The 26,909-nt window shown below is 39.8% G+C and overlaps 1 protein-coding gene across 11 annotated transcripts in view; it reads right to left on the bottom strand.

The window, feature by feature from the left end:
- MAP3K4 (mitogen-activated protein kinase kinase kinase 4) overlaps positions 1–26,903 on the bottom strand; it is an 86,690-nt gene extending 59,787 nt beyond the window's left edge. For 10 of the 11 annotated variants that reach the window (XR_002126371.1, XM_019663769.1, XM_019663774.1 and 7 more), the window contains exons 1-2: positions 26,751–26,903; positions 619–809 (exon numbers count right to left, since the gene is read on the bottom strand). Coding sequence is in view for 10 of the 11 variants with exons in the window: in XM_019663769.1 (XP_019519314.1) it covers positions 619–809; positions 26,751–26,884 (325 nt within the window). In the remaining variant the exon portion in view is untranslated. Of the gene's footprint in view, positions 1–618; positions 810–5,503; positions 5,548–26,750 lie in introns of those variants that run through there. The other variant, XM_019663772.1, reaches the window with a different exon arrangement.
- Positions 26,904–26,909: the final 6 nt, after the last annotated feature.

The raw sequence follows: 26,909 nt of genomic DNA, 5'->3' as shown, positions 1-26,909 counted from the left end.
ACCTAGAGACTATTATGTTAAGTGAAATAAGTCAGTCGGAGAAAGACAAATACCATATGATTTCACTTATATGTGGAATCTAAAAAACTGAATGAATGAGCAAAGTAAACAGAAATAGTCTCAGAGATATAGAGGAAAAACTGATGGCTGTTAGTTGGGAAGGCGTGGGGATGAGGGAGAAGGGGAAGGGATTAGACAGCTTAAATAGGTAACTACAATATTGCCAAAGGGATATGAAAGACACTTAGGGGAATATAATTAACAATGTTGTAAATATTTTGTAGGGTGTCAGGTGGTCACATGTCTTGCTAGGGAGACCGCATCATGGAGGGGGTAGAGGCTTGATCACTGCACTGTACACCTGAAGCATATGTTGTATATTGCATGTCAACTATAATTAAATATATATATAGTCACGGGACATGGAGTATAGTATGGGAGTGGAGTCAAGGGAATTGTAATAGATATGTATGATATGTGGGGGAGTGGGGCGGCGGATTGGGGGAGGGGGTTTCACTTTGAGGGGTAAAAGGTATAACTATTGCACTGTGTTGTAAAGCTGAAACTAATTTTAAAAAATGTTTATTTCACAATAAAAAAATTTAAAAAAAGACTTACCTTTCAAACTAGATCGACTGGCAGGCCTCCCGATGCTGTTTCTCTGGTGTTTCGTTGACATGCGTTTCATCTGTCGAGGTGTGCTGGGGGGCGAGTTGCCATAAAGGTTCTCTGTATTTGTTTCATCTGAAAAGTCCTCTGGGTCAGATTCAGAAATCTTGCAAGCTGAATCTCCCAACGTGCACTCTTGCCTGTGAAAGACAAGCAGAGAAAATATTCAGGAACGTGTTATGCGAATTCAAACTTATACTACTTAAAATTTCTCCTAGGAACCCTGTGTAAAGCTTTTCTATGGCTGTGTCTCCTCCTCAGCATTGTAACTGTACTTGTGGAAACTCACAAGGAGAACGTCTCTAGCACTCAAGGAAAGCAATGACTGTGACGTTGCTGCTCTGACCACTTGGGCAGAACTGATGGGCAGTTTCTGTTGTTTGTAGGATTCTTTCTAAAAGAAAAAAAGTTTAAAACTAAAAACTTAGACTAAGGAAAAAAGAGCAAAAGACTAAAAGACACAAATCAGACAGAACCAGGCAGGCTCTTGTGTGTCAGCTGCCACCATGCTGAATGGATAAGTGGGCCAGTGCAGCCTGCCCTGGACTGCACAGCCCGCCTCTTTCTGCAGCACACAGACAGACAGACAGACGGAAAGCACAGGGACACTTCACCAGACCCACGCAGTACCACACTGAGCAGTGATGCCACATGACAGGTCGGTTTTTCCATGTCCTCTGATAAACACTACAAGGCAGAGCTCAGGTTAGCGTGTGGGGAGAAGGATGTTGTGAAGTAAGAAAGAGGAATTGGTTTCTCTTTGTCTTCAAAATCCAAGTCCTCATTAACTTGTTCTCGGGAAACACTTCCTGCCAATGCTCTGTCCCCAGCCAACTTCTCAAATAATGATCAAGTCCTACTGTAGCAAAGCTAACAAACGAAAATGTAATGATATAAACCGAAAACAAAAACAATTCCAAAGCAGCAAATGAGAAGGGATCAATCACAAAGCTCCTTTCAAATATTTATTATCAGTCTACCCCACTCTGAACATTCTTTATAAAATATACTTCAGATTTTATAAACATAACTCAAACTACATCCAAGATGCAACCAGTTATTTTTTTCCTGGCAATTTATATCCTGATAGAAAATCAACCTATTTCAAAATCACAAGTAAAAAAGAAAAACCACTCTAAATGTACAATACCATTATTACTGAATTGAACTGACAAAACTTCAGAAAATAAATTACCTTTCAAAAAATAAAACTGCTGCAGAATTATACAGATTTACAGTACTGAAATCCTTTTGGACAGGTCAAAAGCTGGTTTTTTTAATCAGATAAGATGGCTCCAGACACTTTGAGTACACACATATGTGCACACAGTTAAGACACACAAGTGAGACACACCCTGAAAACTAAAACAAAGTAAACCATGTGCAAATTTAATAAGTTTTAAATGCACCTATCTCCTTGGGCTATCTTATTATTTAAGTCTCACAAGGTCATACGGAAAACAACCTAACTTATAGATTAACCTGAAATTCCCTACATCCATTGCTCCTACACTCACTGCAAAGTGGTCCACCAGGCTGCTGAAAGGCCATGGCTACATATTGCCAAGGTGGCTAATTTCAAGTCCACATGTTTTAAGTTGTGACTAGCACAGGCTTCGGAATGATTTACAGAGACGGCTGTATGGTGGGAGGGGCTCGGTTCAAATCCTGCCTGTGCTGGTTACTAGCTGTGTGGGCCTTGGCCAAATTATTTAAAATCTCCACATTGTGCATTTCCAACATAAGGATCATAAATACTTCGACTCCATACCTATAAGGGTTGACTCGCATAACGTATGCTTAATGAAGCAGCGTTAAGAGTGAAGGTTCACTCAGGATTGAAACTAACCAGGCAGGCCACAGGTCTTGAGCATCACTGTGCTCAGTCAGCACCCACTGGGCATGACACGGGACCAGAAACCATTTGAACAGTTTCTAAAGTATTTTAAATTCAATTATGGTAACTCTTTCTTTGTTGTTTTCCCCATAAGATACAGTCAAAGGTATGGAAGGACTTTGTACTTATTTTACTACTCTTACATTTCCGACAGTTTCCACCATAGTGCCCCAAACCATTCAGCGTTGTCCACAATATTTCATATACTAGGATGGTCACCACTAAAAACTACAGCACAGACATTTAGTCAGTTAAATACATAAAGGCCAGACAACAAGGAGAATCGGGATAACAAGGAAAATGGAGTCAGATATGAAAGAACAAACACAACCCTGTTCGGAACACGCCCTCTGCAGTGAGAAACGCGAACTTGGAGGCAGAAGGCCTAAAGCCTAGTCCCAGCCTTACTGGAGGGGTGACTGTATACGTGACTTAATCCTTTTAAGACTAAAAAGAAGGCTGATTTAGAATCTGTAAGGTCAACATTGTAAAACATTTCAAGAAATTCAGTTGTGAAGATTCAAAAAGAAAGCAAAACAAAATAATGGAAACAAAGGGCTATGTGGAAAATACTAATATATCAAACAGGCATATAAAAGTGTATGTTTTAGTAATGTCCAGCAGTAGTACTGTATGGATGAACAAATCCAAGAAATGCAAAATGAAAGCGGAAGAGGATTTTTTGAAGAGGGGTTTGAAAATGTCCAAACTTCAGTGAGCCAAGACTTCCAATGGCAAGACCTGGGGCCTCAGGACAGTCACGGTCTCAGGACAACAGGAGAGTTTATTTCTATACGTAAATACCCCTGTCTGATCTACATGGAAACAAGTCCGGTGCTTTAACAGGGAAGCAAAAAAAAAAAAAGTCTAAGAAAGCATATCTAATAAAAATCTAGTTAATTTTTAAGAATTTAAGGAAACAGAAAAAGGTATTTGTTCTGTACTCTCTTCCAACTATGGGCAAGTTATTTCTCTACTCATGGAAAAATTCATTTGGCTGTACTCTCCAAATAAAAGTAGAAAAATAAATCACTGTAATAATTCTGCAAAGGCTGAAGATGTCTTGTTTTCAAACCTGCATCTATTACAAAACAAAAAGTCATCTATCTTAGTCTTTATACCTTCTCATGGACACAATAAACCACTACTGATTTCAAACTACTCCCAAATTATTTAATCAGTCTAACAGCAAGGAAAAAGAATCACATGGAAGTGAAGATGAATACTGTTATAAACAACATATTAAAATAAAACATAAGGCATTTCATCCCTCCTTATCCATTATGCATCACAGAAAAGGAGGTAGGAAAAATGCCGTGTGGTACTGCTAGCCACAATATTTATAATTCATAATTAAAATGAATTTTAGGACAGGCATTACACAAAGGTTGAAACTATGTATTCAATACTTCTCAGGATATACTTAACTCAGTCAAGATGGTATTAACACTTGGAAATGTTATTAATTTACATTCTATCCAAGTAATTTAGTAACTTAATTACATGTCAGAAAGAAAATCCAACATTATTTATTTTTTATTTTAAAAATGAAAAGTCTAGCACCCTATAAATAAAATTCACAATGTCTGATATCCTATCAAATATTATCAAAGAAACAGGAAGACAGGACCCAAACCAGGAGAAAAATCAACAGAAACATACCAGAAATGACTGAAGTGTAACCTACAGAGATGAAAAATGTACCTAAAATTAAAAATTCTTGGATGGGATTAAAAACAGATTAGACACAGCAGAAGAAAAGATAGGTGAATTTGAAGACACAGCAACAGAAACTATCCAAAATGAATCAGAGATAGAAAGACTGAGAAACAAAGATGAAAAAAACAGAGCATCAGTGATGTATGGGACAATATCAAGCACTGTAACATGTACTATTGAGTCTAAAATGAGAAAAGGGAGGCACAGAAAAAAATCTTTGAAAAAATAAGGGCTGAAAATTTTCCAAATTTGAAGAAAACCATAAGCTCACAGATCCAAGAAGCTCAGCAAACTCCAAGCAGAACTACTGCAAGGAAAAACAGAAAAAAATGTCATGACTTTTCTGACAACCCAATATAAGAAAACTACCAGTTTTTTATTATGCACATCATAATCAAACTGCTGAAAACTGTTGAAAAAAAAAATCTTAAAAGCAGCCAAAGAAAAACAACTTAGTTGGGGAGCCTTAGCTAAGAAACAATACATAATCTGGGGAAGGGGGGTGAATCAAGCAAAAGCTTATTCTTTTTTCTTTAAAAAAATATTTATACACAAAATCAAGGAAAATAAATACTAGTGGTAACTTCAAAAGAACTTACATCATTTCAATTAACTAACCAAAAGCATCCAAAAGCTCATTTTTTATTAGCTCATGTGAGATGAGCTAATGTGGTCAGTTGACTGGTTCAGAATGTAATGTTTCCATGGATACCAATTATTTTGGAGCAGGAAAGTAGTACAAGGTCTATCTACATCAGTTGCCCTGAAACACTTGCCTTACTTGTGTTTAAACACACACAAATGTGAAATGTCTTTGTGGTGCTAACCTTCTGATAGTCACATAAAACAACATTTCACTCTTTTAACATAAAACTTTGGTCAAGTACTAGCCACTTGGCACAGAATCTGGTCTAAGAAAAGTATGTCTTGAACTCAGCCCAAGGGAGTTTGGTGTCATTTTTAAATTTAAAAATGTGTGGAAGGCAAGACAAAAATTCAAGTTACTTGGGGTTAAATAGTTCTGCTATGACATAGTAGGTAAACCACATGGTGACTAAAATAGCTCATCTAGAAAATGATGAAGCTGGATTAGATGAGTTTGAAAACATCTGTGGTTTTGCAAAAGCTCTTAAAAAATTAACTTCATTAAAAGTTCTATAGCAAAGTCCTTAGAAATAAAATATTTTATTCACTTATGAAGTACGGTGCAGTACTCACCTGCATAGGATTCTCTCCACCACCTCCATCTCCCCATTAACCTATTCTCAGGTAAGTAATAATTAAAGGAAGACTTCCGTTATTGAGGGAGAGGAAGGAGGCAGGTAGACAGAAGGGATGGATTCTAGGTTCCTTTTTTTTTTAAGAACTTGTATAGTTTGCTTGGTCTACAGTATAAATGAAAGGGAGGTAAGCTCACTCTGAGGTTGCATGGTTGGTTCGTACTGTAAGAGCCAGTTAATTAATAAGTTAGTTGAGCGTTTATCAGCTAACCTCCAGGTGAGCTGTTGTCAAACCTCAAATTCATCCAACATTCACTGTTACCTTTTGCACTGATTCAGAGTCGGGGGTCTTCACAAACCTAGTGCGTCTAAGTTATTTTTCAGGATAGACACTCAGACTTTTTTTGTTGTTGTTGTTGTTTTTTTAACTAAAATTCATCTTTTTAAACAAGCAGATACTAAAAAAAAAAAAAAAAGGGCTTCTATGGAAATGAACAAGAAACTATCCCGCAGTTAGACTCGAGGTTCCATGACAGCAGCAGGGACCTCATCTGTCCTCTTCACCACCATGCCTTCTTCACCATGTCCCCCAGGGACCAGAACAGTGCGTGGTGTAGCGTGGGCCCGATACCTGCCTGCTGAATAAATGAGTCTGTGCAGTAAATAGTTTTAGCTTTGGTGTGTTAGGCTTAATCATTACCTAAATTCTATTAAAATACAATCACATTTAATTATTTGAAGAATGCAATTTTTAAAGGCTACAAGAATTAAAGATTATTTATTTCTGATAATAAGTTAAGTGGCACTGCAACCCTAGGTGCCAAAATTACTATCTACTGACCAAAACCACGGCAACGGGGTAGGGAGTAAGGAATCGTGTCTTTGGAATCAGATTCACATGGGCTGCAACCCCTATGTCTCCAGGCTTATTAGAAAGAATACAAGTTTCGATCAAATTGTTGTAAGTTTGCTTGCAAGCAGTTTATTTTATTAGAACCCTTCTTATCAAATGTCAGTAGAACTTGTGGTGAGTTAAATATACACATACACACACACACACACACACACACACACACACACACATATTAAAAGCACTGAAAAGGAGCCATGCATATACAAACACTGAAACATTTGTGGGGGCTGTTACTTTGGTGGCCCCCCACGAACCTGGCACCCAGCATTCACACCCTTGTACAATCACCTACTCTTGAATCAGGGATGCAAGTGAGCTGCTCTAACCAAGGGAATGTAGCAGAAGTGACACGGGGCCAGTTCCATGCCTGAGCCTTCTAACAGCCACTTCTGTACTCCAGGGGAAACAAGCCACCATGTGATGAGCCCAGCTACCCAAGGCTGCCGCGGTCCTCGAAGCTGGTGGAGAGGCTGCCTGACGGAGGCCCAGCCAGGTCACAGCTGACAGCCAGCACCAGCTTGCTCGTGTGTGAGCGAGGCTATTTTGGACCTTCCAGCTGTCCCTGAGCCCAAGCCAACTCCACGAGAAGCAGAAGAGCCACTCAGTGCTGTAACAAATAAGAAACGGTTTTTATTTTAAGCCATTAAGCTTTGGGATGGTTTGTTAACTTATAATACAGAACCAACACACATACAAAACTGAAACATCTCATTTTCATTGTAAGCTCATGACTGGGTTTAAATCCATCGCTCCTTTGATGAAGGCCACAGGCTTGCCTTGTAGTGTGGGTCCCTGACAGACGTCACCAGTCAACTCTGTCACATACACCACAACCAAGAGCAGCACCTGCCATCACTCTCCTTCTTCAAAATACAACAAGAATTTAAAGACTTTTGTGGAGCGATTTTTCAGCGTTTTTATGGTTTTTCTTCCTAAATTTTAACAGTTCTCTCCTAGACCTAACTTGATGGCAATTTTCTTTTTGTGACTGATCTTTAGACTTTCCAAAGCATTCCAAATTAGTTTATGTAGAACCGACGAGTCTTTTTTGTATTCACATTTCATATGTTTGTATAATGCCTTACTAAATTATGCAATTACAACTAAAATGTACAATAGCCTAAACAGATTTAGGAACAAACCAGGAACTCTTGATAAGCATAGTTCAACTGGTACGAACAGAAAATCACAGGCATTCTCGAAAGCACCCTATCGGCCATAAGCACTCATGATCAGCTGAATGTTTACAGAAGAAATGGACAGGTTCAGGGTCAGGTCTTGGAACAGGTTAGGCAGATGCGCAGATAGGGCCTGCCTGTCAGATCTTCTGGTACAAGTCATTTACTTCACTCATAAATTTATACAAAATACACTTTATCAGTTCTGAACTAAGAAAAACAAAACAAAACGAGCACCTAAAGATAGAAAACAAAGAAAAATTACCCCAGATGAAGAAAGTTTATTCATTATTAGAAATAAAAATGATACGCTGTTGATAAAATATTTTCAGATGAAGGCTTTCAGAAAATAAACTTATAAAATCATATAAACAAATGTAACAAAATGTTTTAAAGACTTCATATTACTATTTGTCACTTTTGGTTAACCAGAAGACTACCCAAAAAGAAATACAGCAAAAAAAGAGAGCGTGGAAAATGCTTTGGACATTTAAATACATATTAGTCATGTTACAGACGAAAGACAAATGTGATTATTTCTGTTATTTTGCAGCAAACAGTTATGTACTTAAAAACAAGTGGACAAAGAGTAAGACATTTTTCAGGTGTACTTTCTTATTTTTACCAGGTCTAATACCTCCAAAAAAATGTGTAACTTTGCAAATCAATACCAGATCATATGTGTAATAGATTAGCAAGGAGACAATCAAAACAGAATGAAAACCCTTGTTAGATGCACCTGGTTGCACAGGAGTGATGCGTGCAGGCAGCACAGGTAGGAGGGACATCCTTGTGATACAAGAAATGAAAATAAACACCACTTCAGTCTCCCTGTGGATGCATTTTGCAATGAAATGCCAACAACAAAAAATATTTTAAAAAGAAACAAAGTAAAAGTGATGATTCATTGAAAGGGTTTTTTGAGGCTTAACTAAAGAGAACTCTGGGGCTAAGGCAGGGAAATTTGGGAGATGGAAAAATGTATCAAATCTGGGAGGAAACACAAACAAAGGGCCTTATACTATGTATGCCAAGTGCATGTAAAACATTAACGAGTTTAAAGAGAAACAAAAAATGTTTAAAATGTTAAACGTAGCAAAAAAGAATTATGATCTCCCTCTACCTACTCTTCTCACAAATGAGAACATTTTTTAAATTCCCTCATTCTAATTTGAATTTGTGAAAAAAATCATTTTGTATCATGAATTACTTTCTTGTCCTTAGAAATCCAGTAACTGAAGAGCCACTTTCTATAGGTAAACACATGAGCTGTTGGAATCTCCTTGGCTCAAGTTACCGTTCTTCCTAATTTGGACTTTAAAAATAGTTAACTATAAATATGCCCTGTGACACACATACACATTCAAAAGATGAACTCCAACTGTGAGGAGGAGAAATCTAGGAAATACAAGCATATGAGATATTCTCCCAGGGTTTTCAGTGAAGGAAATGGAAAGAAAAGTGGGGAAAGCAATTAGAACAATTTGGACATTAAATCTCTCGCCTCTGCTTTGACATTAGCACAGAAAGAGCTCATTTATCGGGGAACCCAGTCTTGGTTTCCAATACCACGCGCCAATAAAAGAGCCAGGACTCCCTGGAGAAATGTCTTATTGATTCCAGGACTGGGGCAAGGAAGCCGTAACATGAGCCTGGAGCATCGCGTGGTGCCAGCAAGCGAGAAGTGCTCAGAAAACAAAAAACAAACCAATGGGAGTATGTTAGGACACGGGAACAAGAGCATCCATTGGCCAAAGCGGGAACAATCTGAGCAACAAAGTAAACGACACAGTACTGGATTATGACCATGAACCCATGAGTGCATACTGACATAAATAATTACTAAACAAATAAATAAATGAGAGATGAGACAAATCTCCTGTACAGAAAAACCCCTAGTAGTGTCTGTAGATACTCCCCTCTCAAGGCAGTGGGGTTTAACTCCCCACCACTCAAGCATGGGCTGCACTTTTCATGACTTACTTTCAAAGAATAGAGTAAGGACAGGTAGAGAAAAAAGGAACTTTACAGTGGAGAAACCGACAAACACTACTCTATCAGCTGTCAGTCATGTGATCAAGGCTTTACCATCATCAGGATAAGGAAGCCATGTTGCGAGCATAAGACCCTCATATGATGACAAGGACACTTCACCTCTGTGGTCGTCCTCCCAAAGCCCGTAACTCCAGTAAAACCATGATAAAAACAGCAGACAAACCCAACTGAGGAACGGCCTACAAAATACCTGAGCAGTACTTCTTAAAACCGTTCAAGTCATCAAAAACAAACTGTGCGCAGCAGCCACAAGGCAGCTAAGGAGACATGACGACTAAATGTGGTATGGTTTTCTGGATGGCATCTGGAGGTGGAAAAGTGCATCAGGGGAAAATGAATAAAATCTGAGTAAAGTACAGAGTTTAGTAAATAATAATGTGTTAATGCTGCATCATTAGTGATAACAAAGGTACATAACAATGTTTACCAACAGGAGAAATTGGGCACAGGGTATATGAAATTCTGTACTATCTTTGCAACTGTCTCTAAATCTAAACTATTCTAAAATTAAAAGTTTATTTTAAGGATTAATTTAATGACATTATATGGAAGAGCTCCATGACAATGTTGAATAAATTTGGTGTTACTGTACAGATACAAAACACTACGAGCCAGGACTAAATGAAAAATGTAACATTAATTATAAAGTTAAGCAAATCTTTATCAATATAACTGATGACTATGATTTAAAAATGTTTTAAATGGTAAGTGAGGAAATGCCATTTAAAATAGTGACTTCCAAAACTGGGCTATGCACCAGATTTCTAATCAGCTGTATAATTTGTTACACAGTAATGAGCAATTTCATTGTAACAGTATAATTGCCACCATTAGGTATTGAGTACTGACCATCTGCCAGGCACTACGCTAAATATCATACATAATCTCATTTAATCCTTGGCAGAGCCTCTGGCACCATTTGAGCAAAGGATTCTTTGCCCAGAAGGCCAATTCTCATCCATTATGAGAGGTACTCATTATCAAATACTTGTTATTACATCCTAGGTACTCAATCAGGCACTTCACAAATGTTGTTTCATTTAATCTTCCCAACGAGCCCTGCAGGCACTATCACAATCCCTATGTTACAGGGTGGGCAAGAGTTGCAAAGGTAACTTGTCTGCTCCCCTGGGAAGTGTCTGGGCCACAGCTGGAGTCCTGTTCTAACGCCAGGGCCCAGGGCCCTCCCCCTTAGCCCACCACTCAGCCCCGAGTCACTGGCTTGTCTGGCCGCTCCAGTTGTAGGCAGGTAGGGTTGCTGCCCCTGCGGAATGAGGTCCCTGTCGGCTGGAAGAGCTCGAGGGACGGTTCAGAGATCTAGTTGTCCAGTCATCTTCAGGGCTCCCATCTTGGGGGAAGCCTTTTAACCCCTCTCAGTCTAAACTGCCTCACCCTATAAATAAAGGTGTTAGCCTGGGTACGATACTGAGCCTAAATTCAGGCCTACGGGGACCCAGCTTGGCTACAATTTAAATGAGAAAAAAAAGTGAAGATTTTGCATGGCTTACTTATTTACCAACTATTGGGTTGTCGGGAAAATCATGACGTATTTTTTCTGTTTTTCGTTGCAAAAATGCGTCATGACTTTTCCAACAACCCAATACAACAGAAGGTCCAACGTAAATCCTCTCCCTGCAGGTAGCTAGCTGCTTACCTTCCCTACCACGCAGAAGGTCTACACCAGTGGACGGCGCCTCTGCCAGCACCAGCAGGTCAGGCTGGGGTTTCCGCTCAGTCAGCAATGGCCCCACTGGACGAGTGCTGTGCTAGGAGCTGAGGAAAAACACATCACTGACCAAGAGTCACCCTGCCTGCCTTCCAGGAGGTTTCATTCCGCAAAAAGAACTAGGTATTTGGCATGTAATAAGTTACACACACAAATCGCTCCAGTGCAGCTCTGACTTACGCTGCGAAGCAAGGCCAGGAAGCACGCCAACAGGCAGGAGCCGGAGCGGGCTTCTCAGAAGGTACATTTCCACCAACTTCAAAGTTCTGACGGGCTGACCGGGAGAGGCAGGAGGAAAGGGGCTGAGACAGAAGGGACAGCATGTGGAAGGATCCCGGACAGAGGAGCACACGGCTCATCCAAGAAACTGAAAGGCCATGATGACCTAGAGCAGCGTGGCCAGAAGGAACAGCGGAGAGCACTCAGGGCAGCAGGCAGCCATCGGATTACCACATACCTGATGTCATTCTGCCAGACGTGAGGCCAGGGAGGGCATAAGTAAGTGGGGGGGAACGCAAGGGGACCTACCCTTCTGTCAAAGTATTCCCCGTAATCACCCGACACTAGCAGACAGGCACCTAGGTACACACTGCTTTGACTTTTTCACACACAAGCCTCCTTGACTAGTTAATCTTAAAGTCAACTTAAACAGCTAGTCTCTACACTATCCAAACAAGCAAGGCAAATCCACCTGCCAGGACCAACGGAGGAAAGCGAGCTGCTCACTTGAAAGGCGCAGCGCCTCAGGTATCATGAAGCCTTAGAAATGTCAAGGTAACATCTAGGGAGGAAACGCTACCAGCGTTAGATGTGAGTACAGATGCACATGCATCAAACTTGTCTCATGAAAAACGTAACTGTCTTCTAACTAGAAACTATGTAAACGGGGAAAATGGAAGTGGGTCTAAAAAATTTTAGAAGAAAAAAATAAAAGCTCCTATTTTTAAATTTATAGTTTTTTTCACTAAGGAAAACATAATTGGTCACTGTGGTTGCATACATAAGGCCAATGTGAAATTTACTGGAAATGGGGGACCTGACGTCCTGCGAGTTCCAAATATAAACACCACATACAATTTCAGAACTATCTCACAGCATATAATTAAATGCAACATGCACAAAATATAGGGAATGCAAAAAAGCATGAAAACTACATTACTTTATATCTCACTCGTGGGGACTAAGAGTTCCCTGAAACTGAATGTAAATTTTTATCACATGCACTTTTCAGTGTCAAGAGTCCATAGTTTCCATCAGATTCTCAATTGCAGTCTATGACCCAAAAGAGCTTATGAAGCACTGACCTAGACAATATTTACCATACATTTGGCAGTGTTCTCTTTTCAAACTATCCTGACACATATTAGACACTCAAAGAATAAAGATGTCAGATGAACAGCTAATTCAGAATCAGTGCTCCATCTACAAGGTGGCTTCCACACTAGCCCAGCAGAGGCATCCCCCACCCAGCCACATACGCTGGCTTTACACAAAACCGGCTTTTAAAAATCACATAAACGTCAAGAAGTTAACCAAGTGAAACAGTATTTCTCAATCTTTTGTGACACACTGTTGTTTCATGTTTGGAATGATGATGTCCTCCACACTCCCTGTAAAAGTGGTTAATTAAATTAACATGAAATTAAGTAACACTGTTAATTTAGGAATAATTAGAAAAACCTTTAAATGGTTCATAATCAAGGCTGTAACTAAATACAGAGTCAAAGCCTTTTGGAAACAACAGCTTTTAAGCAAACGTGGGGCACAACGGTTCCATGTAATACAACGCCAGAGGTGCGAAGCAGAAGAAACACTGTAAGAATCAAGTTATTTACAAGACTGACAACAAAGCGTAGAAACTAGAAAAACAAGACAGTTAAGCAGAGATTTTTCCAGCAATGGTTTTCTTTCCAGTAATGGTGTTTGTCCTTCTTGAGGGTTCATTGAAGTTTTTGAATCTATAGGTTTACAGTTTTCATCAAATTTGCAACATTTACAGCCATTATTTCTCAACATATTTTTTTCTCCGTTTCTCCCTTCTTTCTAATTTAAGGAACTCCAATCACACATATGCTGGCTGTATGGTATTGTCCCCCATGTCACTGATGTTCTGTATTTTTTTGTCTAGTCTGTGTACTCTCTGTACTACATTTTGCAGTTCCTATTGTTATGTCCACAAGTTCAATAATTTTTTTCTCCAGTGTCTACTCTGTTGATAATCCCATCATTTGTCATTTCAGATATTGTATTTTTTATTTTCAGAAGTTCTATTTGGGTCTTTTTTTAATATCTTTTATTTTTTTCCAATGTACATATTTTCCTTTAAATACCTGAACATAATTCTAACAATCTTAACAATTCTTTCTTCTGCTCCCATCATTTTTGACATTTCTGGGATTGTTTCTATTGACTGATTTTTCTCCTGGTTTGGGGGTCATCTCTTCCTGCTTATTAGCATGTCTAGTCATTTTTTATTAGATACTGGACATTATGTTTTATGTGTTGAGTATCTGGATTTTACTGTCTTCTTTTAAAGAGTTAAAGAGTACTGGGCTTTGTTTTCTGTAGGCTGTTAAAATTATTTCCAATTCCATTTTATCCTTTCAAGGCCTGTTTTCAGGTTTGGTTAATTCTAGACATGCCTTCACTCTAGAAACAGTTTAGCACCAAGACTCAGATGTGAACCTTCCAAATACTGAATGTTCCAAGCGGTCAACATAACAAGGACATTTCCACTTTGGCCATTGGGAACTCAGATGCCGCTCAGCCGCACAGGAGCTCCGTTACCTTTCAGCTCACAGTTCCCCACTGGCTCCTTGCTTAACCTGTGGATCTTCTATGCAAGTGCATCCTATATGCAAAGGCTCAAGGAGGCCTCAGGTAGGTTTCCGGCTCTTGTTCACTCCTTCCTCTCCAGAACTCTGCCCTCAGCTTCCACCTGCCTCTGCCTCCCTGAACGCCAATCTGCCCCCTTAATTCAGCAAGAGGCTCTGGTTGGTCTGGGGCTCCCCTCCCTGTACCACCATCTGGAATAGGCTTCCAGGCAGAAGGCCAGGGTCATCACAGAGCTCACCTCATGTGTTCACCTTGTCTCAGGGATGACAATCACGCTTGGCCTCCTGTCCAGTGTCTGAAAACAGTTGCTGTATATTTGAGTGTATTCCAAATGTCATGAGAATAGCTTACTATATACCACTAAAAAGCAATATGTTTATAATTTTTATTTAAAAAAATTGTTCTGTGGATTTTTTAGTGTTACAATGAAATGATACACTATCAATTCCATCATATATAGGCATAACAATACTTGGCTTTCAAAGTACTAACTCTACAGTGTAGCTAAGTATTTTATAATAGGATCATATAGCAGTTCCTTTAGAAAACAAAGGAGAGGGAAAATTTTGTTTAAAACTAGATAAATTAATATGAAAAGGCAATTATCAACTCATTTTAGAGGTTAAAATATTTACAGATAGTTGAATGCGACCCATTTATTTATAGCAATTTAACCTCTCTGGGCCCCAGTTTCTATAATTTATATAAAACCAGACAGATTCTTTGTGGATCAAAGTTTTAAAGAAGAACAGAAAAGATCTAAAACTTAGGATTTAACAGATAAAGCTGAAATAACCAAATATATAAAAAATGACACACTTTTCAACTACAGTTGGTACCAGAAGACCAAATAAGTAACATTGTTGGCAGTTCCTCATGTACCTGTCAGAAAAACTATACATAATTCTATTACTCTAATCTCTACTGCGGAGGCTGGGGGGGTGGGGGGGAATGGGACGGGACATTAACATAAACAAAATGCCACTAAATTTTTCTGACTTGGATAGAAAAAAAATTCTAATACATTAAGACAAGAAGCCACTCAATATCTGAAAGCTTACATTTAATTATAAAATGTATCCCTCCTCTACAAGAATAATTTTAACTATATCGAATCTAAACATTTCTTTATAGCTTTTGTTGATATTTTCTCATTTGTGGTGATTGTTTCAATGTATACACAGGACCTTTAATAAAGCAATACACTCCAATGATATTTTTCATTACTGGAAAGTTCTATGAACAGAGACAGAAATAATAGAGAACTGAAGTAGTTTATAAAATACCGAAAAAGTTAGATTGAAGCTGAATTAGTTACTTCAAACCATTCCTGCAATAAATATTTACTAAAAGCTACTGCGTGCTAAACACTATTCTAGGAACAGGGATACAAGGAGTTAAAAGACAAGGGCAACCCAAACAATTCTGGGACAGAATAAAGTTGGAGGACTCACCTTCCCAATTTACTGTCGCTTCCGATTACTACAAAGCAACAGTAATCAATACAGTATGGCTATAGCATGTGACAGACACACAGACAAATGGAACAGAACTTAGAGTCCAGATATAAATCTGTCTGTTCAACTGCTTTTCAACAAGGGTGCCAAGACCATTGGATGGGGAAAGATGAGTCCCTTCAACAAACGGTGCTGGGACAATCACAAAGCCACATGCAAAAGAAAGAAGTCGGACTTTTAATTCACAACATATGCAAAAGTTAACTCAAAATGGATCAAAGACCTAAATGTAACAGCTAAAAGTATAAAGCTCTTAGGAGAAAATGAGTTAATCTGTAGGCCCTCAGATTTGACAATGGACTCTTAGACATGACTCAAAAGCACAAACAACAAAAAAATAGATAAACTGAACTTCATCAAAATTGAAAATGTTTGTGTATCAAAAAACACTACCAAAAAAGTGAAAAAGACAACCCACAGAATGGGAGAAAATATTTGCAAATCATATACCCAATAAGGGACTTGTATCAAGAAAAATGTACATGGAACTCTTATACTCAATAAAAGATAAATAACCCAATTAAAAACGGAGGATCTGAATAGATACTTCTCCAAATAAGATATACAAATGGCCAACCAGCACCTGAAAAGGTGCTCACCATCGTGAGGAAAGCACAAATCAAAACCATGAGATAGCACTTGACACCCATTAGGAACTCGCATACACTGCTAGCGGGGATGTCAGATGGTGCAGCAGCACTGAAAAGCATGATCGGCAGGTAGACGCCTAGGTATATATCCAAGAAAGATGACAATCTATGTCCACAAGAACACTTGTACACAAATGTTTGTAGCAGCATTACTCATAATAGCCAAATGGGAGATACAACCCAATGTCTACCAAGCGAGGAATGGATAAACTAAATGTAGCATATCCGTTACATGTACTATTATTCGGCCATAGAAAGGGAAGTACTGGACATGGCACAACATGCATGAAACCTGAAAACATTATGCTACAGTCAGTCACAAAAGACCACATACAACTGGTTCAATTTACATTAAATGTTCAGAACAGGCCAATATACAGACACAGAAAGATGAGTGATTGCTCAGAATTAGGGGGATGGGGGTTGGGGGCACTAGCTAAAGGATACAGAGTTTCTTTTGAGGTGACTGAAATGTTCTAAAATTGCCTGGAGATGGTTGCACAGATCTGTGAATATACTAAAACAACTGATCTCGACACTTCAAAGGAGTGGATTGTATGGTATATAAATAATAATGCAATAAAGCTATTTTATTTCTTTTTTCTCTCTCTTTTTTTTTTTTTTTGGAGGGGGCACACCAATATAAACTGCAGACCCCTGATATGCAGAAGGCTATTTTTAAAAAATAATTACAGGCAAGATCCTTACTCTTCTAGTTCTCTTACTCTCCATGCAGGTTCCAACTCCAGTTAGAGTACTTTCTGATATCCTACAGATGCAATGCTTTTTAACTCTCATTCAAATACCAGTTCCAGGAAAAACGCTCTTACCAGATATGTCAGATGCGAAAAGGAGTAGAAATCCTGCAAAAGAAGCCAAAAAGACGGCGCTTCTTTGTCTTTTATCAGTTCACTAATTCTCAGAAAATGGGAGCAAATAGAGAGTACGAAGAAGAGGTGCCAAGAACCAGTAAACTGATTAGTCATGTGAGTCATTGGATTCTCTTATTAATTCCATCGACAGGTACTTACTCAGTACCTACTACGTGCACGGCTACTAGAACAAGATTTACAGTCATGTATTAGTACAGAACAACCACGTTATCATCTCTCTGTGGCTTACAGTACATACAAACTATGGCATTTTTCCAGAAAACAGGTCTGAAATTATTTTCCCCTAATTTCTGTGTTGGACTTTCTGGCTTTAAAGACATGAAAGAAATTTTTTTAAAGAGATATTACTACAGGAATGTTTAAAACTTCAATATATTGGGTTGTCGGAAAATTCAGGACGCATTTTTGCAACAAAAAACATAGAAAAAATACGTCATGACCTTTCCAACAACCCAATATTTAAAAATAACAGCCATACTAAAAGTTAAACTAGACAGAAAACATTATCCTTAATTTATAAAAGTCCCATTAAAACTACCAAGAAAAAAACCTATTCTAAGATACTAACAGGAAAATAAGCAAAGAATACGAAAAGATAAATCACAACATAAATTTATATTCCAATAAAACACGAAAACGGTCCCATCTATGCTAGTAACCAGCCACTCAAATTACAACAAGATAACCCTTTCTGGCCTATTAAATTAGCAAAGACTTTATGTAATGCCCAAAGCTAGGAAGACAATGTCTAGGAAGGTGAGCACTATACATGTGTACAATCTTTCCAGTAGAAAACGTTTAACAATAGATGTTAAAACTCTTACAAGTGTTCAAACTCCTTTTGAATTCTATGTTCAGAAAACAATTCTACAAGAACAGCCAGAAAAGCAGACAGCGTTGTGCACCAAGAGGTCCACTGCAGAGCTATCTAGAATAGTAAGAAACTGGTTAACAGACGGTTTCTGGTAGAAGCATAAAATGAGATACGATGCAGCCGTTTAAAAATAATGTTTTCATATTTTTACGAACATGACAGATGTTCACAACTGGTTCCGATAATAAATACACCATGACCACCTCAGCCCTGTATAATCACACTTGCGATAACTCCTATTGGTATAGTAAACTATTATTTAAATGCCTCGCCACCTCCCTTCACGTTGATGCCTAAGGAGATAGCACATAAAACAGAGAACCATAGACGCTTAAGTATAACAAACATGGATGAGTCCTGGCTCCAGGTATCCTGATCTAACACATCTCTTAACAACTCACTTTCCTTCCTTCTCTGGAAAATGCACATCAATTTTACAAGGCAACGGTAACTATTACATACAATATGTTATACCACTTGAGTGATGGCACACAGGTAGATGACAGATGTAAATTTATTACCAATCCTGGACCAGACCATGAATAATGAAGTTTACATTACCTTATCTCTTCTCCTTAACTAGATTATAAATTCCTATGTTTTATATTCTGCTTATATACAATAAAAATTATCTGCCTGGGGGAATATTCACAAGATAAGTGCCATTTGAAATGACTCCGAGAGAAGAGAGGAAAGGGCAGCTGATATACAGGATCCAATCTACACAACAGCGAGAAGGTCAGAAAGAAACAGCATGCTCAGAACTGGGAAGATGTTCAGTGTGGATGGCGGCTCTAAAGTCTAAGACACAAGGGGGTTCAGCAGGCTTATTTGGCCTGGACCTAAAGCTTAAAGGAGCCTCAAATTCGGCTACTGTTGAGTGACAAATTTCAGCAGGGATGCAGCATAAGTTCTCTTCACAAATGTGACTTTAATTTAAATTCATGCCCTCCTCACCCCTCCCACCCCCAATTCTAGATAAAGCTGAGAGTGTGGAGCTCTCCAACTCAGAAAGCTCCCTGGGCCTCATCACGGCTCTTAGACGGAGGGCCTGGTCGCCGAGCAGAGCCACGTCGGAGTTTATCCAACCTGGGGCCCCATGGTCTTGGTTTAGCACTGCCTGAGACATGGGAGCCACTCAATATAAGAGTAAGTCTGCAAAGGAAATGAGTAAATGGTACAGGAGGGTTCCCAGGTAAATGTGACGGAGCAGTGAGCCACTACTGACTGACTAATAGTCAGTGCATCTGAAATTGAGTTTTCAAATTTCACTCACAATCAGCTAATGAATCTCCCATTTTAGCAATCATTCCTCGATATACACATATTCCCCAGTTTTCTGATAAATAACACCTAGAAATTCAAAGAGCCAAGTAAAACTCTAAGAGCTTCTTTTACAAAACAAGAGCTCAGTTCTGGGGGTTTGAAGCTTCATGGTAAATGTTTCTGATGTTTCCAGAAGGATTTTGCCCCAATTTACTTCTGATGTTCCACTTCCTCAGATGAGCTGGCAAACACACTTATCTGTATACAGAAGGCAATAAAAACCCTAGCACTAGTCAAAACCAGTTAATTACGTGTGCACTCATGCGTGCGCACACACACATGCACACATGGCAGGGGAGAATAGAGTTCCTTTTTTTGGGAAATGCTTTATTGGAAAAAAATTAAATACATGTCAGTGTTTTAGAGAAAAATGAATAAATTACCTAAGGTACTCATATATTCCAACCCCAATTTTACACAAAAACAAATCCTACATTTTAAACTCTTTACAATTCTTGTGTTTTAAGGATAAGCAACCAAGAGAACAACCTTGAGAGACAAGGATACAATGCATTCTTCCTTTTGCCTTCAGGAAATAATGCTGTTTTCAACGAAGAAATATTCGGATCCTAACCTTGCCTAGCTTCTTCCAAATGCCTTTTAATCATTTAGTGCAGGGGTCGGCAAACTGCAGCTCGCGAGCCACATGCGGCTCTGGGTACGTTGTCTCAAAAGTTTGCCGACCCCTGTAAGAGCCAATCCTGTCCCTCACAATAATTTAAAACTTATTCGAGAGCCATAAATATATTTTTACATAATCACCATTATGTAAACAATATCCTTTAAAAAGTTTATACATGGAACTATGAGTTTTATTTTCATTTTCAAATTGACTTCAGAGCCACAGCTTGCGAGCCGCAGTTTGCTGACCCCTGGTGACTCTTCCATCTCAAAAGTTTGCCGACCCCTGATTTCGTGGATAAGGACTGTGCTTGTTCTCCTGACTCAATCTCAAGAGACAGGGATAAAGTACAACAGCATCTTTTTATTTGGTAGAGCCACGGTTTTCAAAGTCAGGGTCACAACCCATTTGTGGGTAACTAAAGCAATTTAATGAATAGTGATAATTTTTTAATAGAACAGAACAAGAATTATCAGACTGCTATCACATATTGCAAGGTCAAACACCGTTTCATAAATGCTTATTTTAGTTATGCAGCATACACATACTGTTGTAAAATATATTTCTCACTGTAGGTCACAAAATAGCCAGAGTTTCAGTATCACCAGCACAGAAGAGAGCTCAGTCTTACTACTTCAACTAAGGACTGAACCCAGAGAAGTAGAGAAAGGTGTTTACACAGGTTTGCTCGCCGGCTCCTCTTTATTCTGTGAACTTGAGGGGAAAAATGTTGTGTACAATGAGCTTAGGGGAGATTTCAGGGGTTTTTTCCCCACTTATTTTTCTGACAATGAATTTATCTCTGCTCTCTCCTGTAAGTCTAACTAATCCAGAAAATACAGTATTCTGCAGTTGTCATGTGGGCCTGTGCAGACTGTGGGCGAGGGAACGAGACAGCTGATGAGCCTCTTTACTCTGGACCCTAACGGGAGAGCACAGCGTGACATAAGGAGAAGGAAGCGAGAGCCTGGAGACCTGGGTCCGAGGCTGTGACCTTGGGGAAGCTGCAGCCTCCTAGGCCGCTTTCTCGTCTCTAAAACAGGAGGCAAGGCCCAGATGATCTCCAAGTACCCTTCCAGCTCCCAACTCTTGTAGGTCTGTGAGCGATAGCTGGAAAGTTGGTCTAAATGAACGTTAAGAGTCTTACCACCCGTAAGACCTGCATTAGTACGTGCTTAATTCTTTATCTAAATAAGAACTAAATACTTACCATTCAGAATGTTAATTCTAAATATTTTATGAGAAAACCAAGTTATACCTACATTTTTATGTTTGTACATTGAAAAGGAATTTTTAATGGTACAATAAAAATAATAATGCACGTATTAAATTTTCTTCCAAAATATTTCCACTGAAAGATTAAAATAGGTTGACAATTTCTACAATTTTACATGTATAAACTAGCTGTCCTCTAACAAGCCCTACTCAGGACATTCTACAGTTCAGCAGTGTCCTCAAATAGCCAGCTCAGTGGAAAAAAAAAGCTCAACTGAAAACATCAATCTGATCAGCTTTAAAGCTTAGTATCCACTTTTCTCCACAGAACGTTCATTTCTCATGAAATTATACTGAAATGAAACACTTTTGACAGAATGCCTAATATATTCTTAATAGCTTTCCCTTCTACTTTATAAATATTTGGCATCCATATGATCCATGAGACTAATAGTTCCACTGATGTCTGCACAATATGACAAATGAATGTTCTTACGGGTCGAAAACAAATTTTCATTTTGTCTATGCTGTTAGTGAATAAATATCTAAAGACAAATTGCACTCTATTACATGAGCGTGAGTGAGGTCTGTGGGAAATAAAAGAATGTACCTACCACACCTACTTTCCCGAGGAATAATGTTCCCTTTAAAATACAGTGGTTTCAAATATGCCTCGTAAAAGGGGAAAGCATTTTAACGTAACATACAAGTTGAGAACACAGTTACAGATTCTAAATAACAGTGCTATTAATATAAAAGATCACCAGAGAGCAAGCCCTTTGTTTCTTACTGCTGATATTGTTTCTAATCTACAAATTCTGTTACCCAGGACGAACTAAATAATTAAAGAAAACCAGCTAAATATAGTCCACTCAGTTCACAGATACTCAAAATAAATTTTTAAAAAGAAACTAAGTGAATTTAAAATTGGGCAGCAATATTCTCTTTATGTAATATGAAATCTCATCTATTTCAACTTCAGTAACAATACAAAGTAATTTAAAACATAATTTTTAATAGCTGCAAAGAATTCTAATGTGGTTTTTAATTTTGTGACTTAAACCCAGAAAAAAACCACTTATCATCATGCCCTTTTTTGAACACAATACTCACAAGAGTCAAAAAGCATTTTATGAAAGCACCAACCACTGTCCTCTTTGCCACACCTTTTCCAGAAACTATGACAGATTCTTGGGCAGTTGGGGGCAGGGGGGATTAGATGGAGGGTGGAGACTTACCATTAGTAAAAATCCACCACTCAGGATTTTTTTAAATGGACTTAAGGGACAAGGATACAATATACCTCAAACTAAAGCAGGAAAAGTAAGGCTTGTAATAAGCCAATTAAAAACTGAAGAATAAAAACAAACACACTATAACCCAACCAACTGAGGCAAGTTAGTAACGAGGGAGAAAAAACAACAGCCTATGTGAAGCCTAAAGAAGTGAAAGTCTAAGAATAAGGCTGTGTCACGCGCCTTCATCCTAGAAGCAGGGGGATGAGATGCAAGCCAACCTCCCTGGTGTGTTAACATTAGTCACTAAGACCGTTCAACTAACTTCCCTTGCTGATGTCATGCTAACCAATCAATCTCTTGATTATACTAATTATACTTTGGCTTTCTACAGGCAAGAGAACACACTGACCCACCAAGTGCAGAAGAACTGAGTAAGAGCTGCAGCACTGTCTCTGGACCTGGCTTACCTTATCCTGCCCAGAAAATGCCAGATTCTGAAGACCCACAGCAGTCATCAGCCAAACTCCTATTTTGACATCTCTTCTATTTTCTCTTTAAAGAAACAATTCCCAATGATCTGCTGACTGACAACGTGAAAAGTGTCTCTAAAAAGAATACAGACCACCTAGTCAAATGAAAAGGCTAAGACAACAGAACGCTATGAGTAAAAAGATAATCACTGAAGAATGAGGAATTAGGTAACAGGAAGTTATTAAGGCAAGTGTATCCAGTAAGCAGTCAGGATCTTACATCCCCATATTTCAGTAAAGCTCAGAACAAGATTTACAAGACACCAAGAGAACACACGTGAATGAAGTAGGAGCAACTTCTAACAATGTGACAACGAAAGGGGACCACAAAGTCCTTGAGAGACAAGCTGCCCCATTTCAGACATGAGGGGGATTCTGCCATCACTGGAGCCGTCTGTTAAAGCGGCTTCATGGTCACTGCTTCTCTGCCTAAAGCCCCCTCCCCCATGGCATCCACCCGTGTAATGGTCTCCTGCCTCGCCCATCACAGATGAGGCCTGGAGAGTCCACTGCTGCACTGGAAGGTGGATTTCACTAAGAGAATAGGTGACATCCAATGTCAAGACTGAAACAGCAGGCTCAAAGGGGACATTCAAGTTGAAAGATCAAATCACCTAGGAATGACAGGATAATATTCAAGTACTTTTTTAGTAGTGAAACCCAGTTTTTTCAAATGAATTTATAAAACCGTATTATATAAATAGTAGATAAAGTCATTGGTTAAAAAAAGCTATTTTTAAGTTCATGTAACATGTACTTTGAAAAGGTCAATAAATGAAAACAATGAGGCTATTTTTAACATAAATATTTTATTTATTTTATTTTTATTTTTTATTTATTTATTTATTAGCTGAGCCATCCTGCCACCTGTTGGCAGCTCAGCAGATGCTCAGCTCTAGCCGGGAATTGAACAGGCGACCCTGTTGCTCAGAGCTCACACTCTTGAGCTAGCTCTTAACCAACCGAGCCACTAGGCCGGCCCCTAACATAAATATTTTAAATGAAAGGTTACAGTAGATAGGAGCAGTCTTATATCTTCCTTAAAATCCAAGTTAAGTGTAGATTCAAGAAATCTACACTTAAGTCACAAAAGTAAATTGTTCCAAATTAGTTTTAGAAGCTCTCCTTGCAACCTCATCTCCTACGACTGAACCAGAAGCTTGAAAAAGAAATGATAAGGAATGTTTCTTTCTAAGTTTAATCACAAACAATAACAACTGTTATCCTGAACCTTTATCAAAAATAAGGACAAGACGTATCCATGACGGACAAGAAGCAGTAAAGCTATAATAGAGTACTGTCACCTCTCCCTGTTTTGTGTTCCTCAATCATTGCATAACTCTCACGTCAGCATGCACCGAGCAGATGTGCTGGGCTGGCACCTGCCACAGTGGTACATCAGCCAACAAGCGCAGGCCTGCACACGACGGGAAACCTGTGCGTTAGAACAGCCTTCCTAATCGATGACACGCTGACAAAAGTACATGAACCAAGAGGGTAGACAGAGCTTTATTCTGGTCTGTCCCAAAAGCAGTTAACCTGGTAGCACAAACACATTATTAGTCTCCGATGTGTCAAAACGTGGCATCTAGCACATTTTGAACGTGCACATTGAGCTTCTTAAAGTGGTTAAAGACATAACTAAGAGAAATTCAAAAAAACAATTGCAGAACCCTTGAAGCATCTTTTACTAATGATCTACAGGAAGTTTGTCAGCTCTGTGTATTGAAGAGGTGGTGACAATAAGGGCGTATAAAAGAGAAAATAACAGCTTTGTCAAGTAATCTGTTTTACAGATTAGCTATTGTATAATTAACTGCAATGTTGCTAAGAAAAATATTTCTAAGATCTTCTTGTTCCGTACACCGCTGATCACTTCAAGTTGGATGAAGCCCATTGTCCTGACCTATTTTTATTGCAACAAAGACAGAAACCTGGCTGAAAAATCAAGATTTCTTTGTATTTACTGGAGAAACAGTCACTTTTACAGCACAGTCCCACTTGCCTCTGTCGTTTTACTTTTACCTAAGAATGTTCACATCCACTTTATCCCAAAGCGCAGTTATACAGAATTGTAACTCCTGATCTGCCCATTTGAATAATGAAATCCCACCTCTTCTTCCTGGTGGTTAAGGGCATGGAATGTGCAGTCCGATCTGAGCTCACTACTAGCTGTGAAAGCTTGGACCAGACACCTTAACCTTTGTGCCTCAGCTGCCCCATCTGTAAACGAGAAATAATCACAGGACCTACCTCGCAGGGTTGGGATAAGGATTAAATGGATTAATGGAAGCAAAGAAAATGGCGTATTTTCAGCATTTAGAAAGTGTTCATTATTATTCTTAAAGAAAAACTTGGAGGAGTCAAACTGTTCAGAGGCTGAATCCACTAAAATGTATTTAATAAACTTTCTGGTAAAACTTTTACAAGCGTTAGACGAATTCAAAAGGAACAAAATGAATTCTCGTTACACCACGTACCATTATTTAGAGAAGCTGTTCCTTAAAGGATCACCAAAGTATCTCAGAAGTATGTCAGAATTAAGAAAAATTAAAAACGACTTTCTTCACGGCTTATAAAAATAAAACAAATCTGTTTGGGCCGACTGGGTCATGACAAGCAAGAAACTGATTCCCTTCTTCAGCTCTAACTACAGCTACAAAATGTTTAAAATTTCTTTAAGCAGGAAAAAGAAAGAGGACAGACACTTAACTGCCTTATTCCTGGAACTCTAGAGCAAGGCGGTGAGATGCAAGAGGAGCTGTGGGAAGTATTTTCATTACAGGGGCCAGGGGGCAGCAGTCTGCAAGTTTACTCTGGGATGCAAAGGACGGGGTAAGAGGCCGTTTGAACATACAAACACAGGCATATAAGAGCGAAATTCTTCCTTAGTTACGGAGAGTTTGCTCTCCCAACCCCCCCAAAAAAAATCACATTAAGCTAATTAATAGCATCTCGAAGGAACTGGATGCAGCAAATGCTTTGGGTACCCAAGTTCCATCTTAGAGCTTCCTGCGATAGCAAAGTTTTAGACAAACCAATCCAATACTTTACGTGCACGTGTGAGCAACAGTCTGCACAATGCTACTCCTGAAGGCCCGCAAAGGGCCCTCAGAAAGAGCAACCAACCTGCCTGTTTGCAGAGTCCAAGGGCAGTTTCTCACAGGGCAGACAGCAGGCATGGGGTCGAAGGAGAGGGGGTAAGGCGGGCAGGGGAACCAAGGAAACAGCCGGCGCGCATCTGCTTCACAAGTGTCTACTTCTAACCCGAAGAGGGGCGGACAAGAGGCAGCATTTCTGTTCAACAGCGATGGGCGCAGTTTCGGCGCAGCCCCAGAGCACAAGCTCGCCGCGGCGGAGCGGGTCACGGTGCCCGCGGGACCCGGGGTGCCCCGCCGCGCTCCGGGCACCGCCACGTTCCGCACGAGCAGGGACGCCGCAGGGAGGACCGGCAGGCTGGGCGCTCCGGCAGAGGTCCCTGGGCAGACCCGGCCGCCGCGCCCTGGGTCCCAGGGCTGCACCCCGCCCCTCCGGCCCGGCCGCGGAGCCTGGATGCTGCCCTCACCACCTGGCGGGAAGCGGAGGCCCCCACGCCCCCTCGGCCTCCGACGGAGCCCGAGCAGGGACGAGCCCCGCTTTCTGCGCCGACCCCGGCTGCAGCAGCTCCACTCACCTCGCCGCGCGACAGCGCTCGGGCTCGGGCTCGGGCTCGGGTTTCGCCGGCGGCGGCGGCGGCTCCTCCATGGCGGCGGCGGGGGTGACTGCGAAGGCGGGCGGGGGAACCAGCTCGGCGGCGGCTTCTCTCATCCGTGCACGGAGCCCCGCATGGCCG

Source organism: Hipposideros armiger, unplaced genomic scaffold (assembly GCF_001890085.2).
Source record: "Hipposideros armiger isolate ML-2016 unplaced genomic scaffold, ASM189008v1 scaffold_404, whole genome shotgun sequence".
NCBI lineage: Eukaryota > Metazoa > Chordata > Mammalia > Chiroptera > Hipposideridae > Hipposideros > Hipposideros armiger.
Note: the sequence above shows the minus strand (reverse complement) of the source record. Positions and strands in the feature narration are given on the sequence as shown.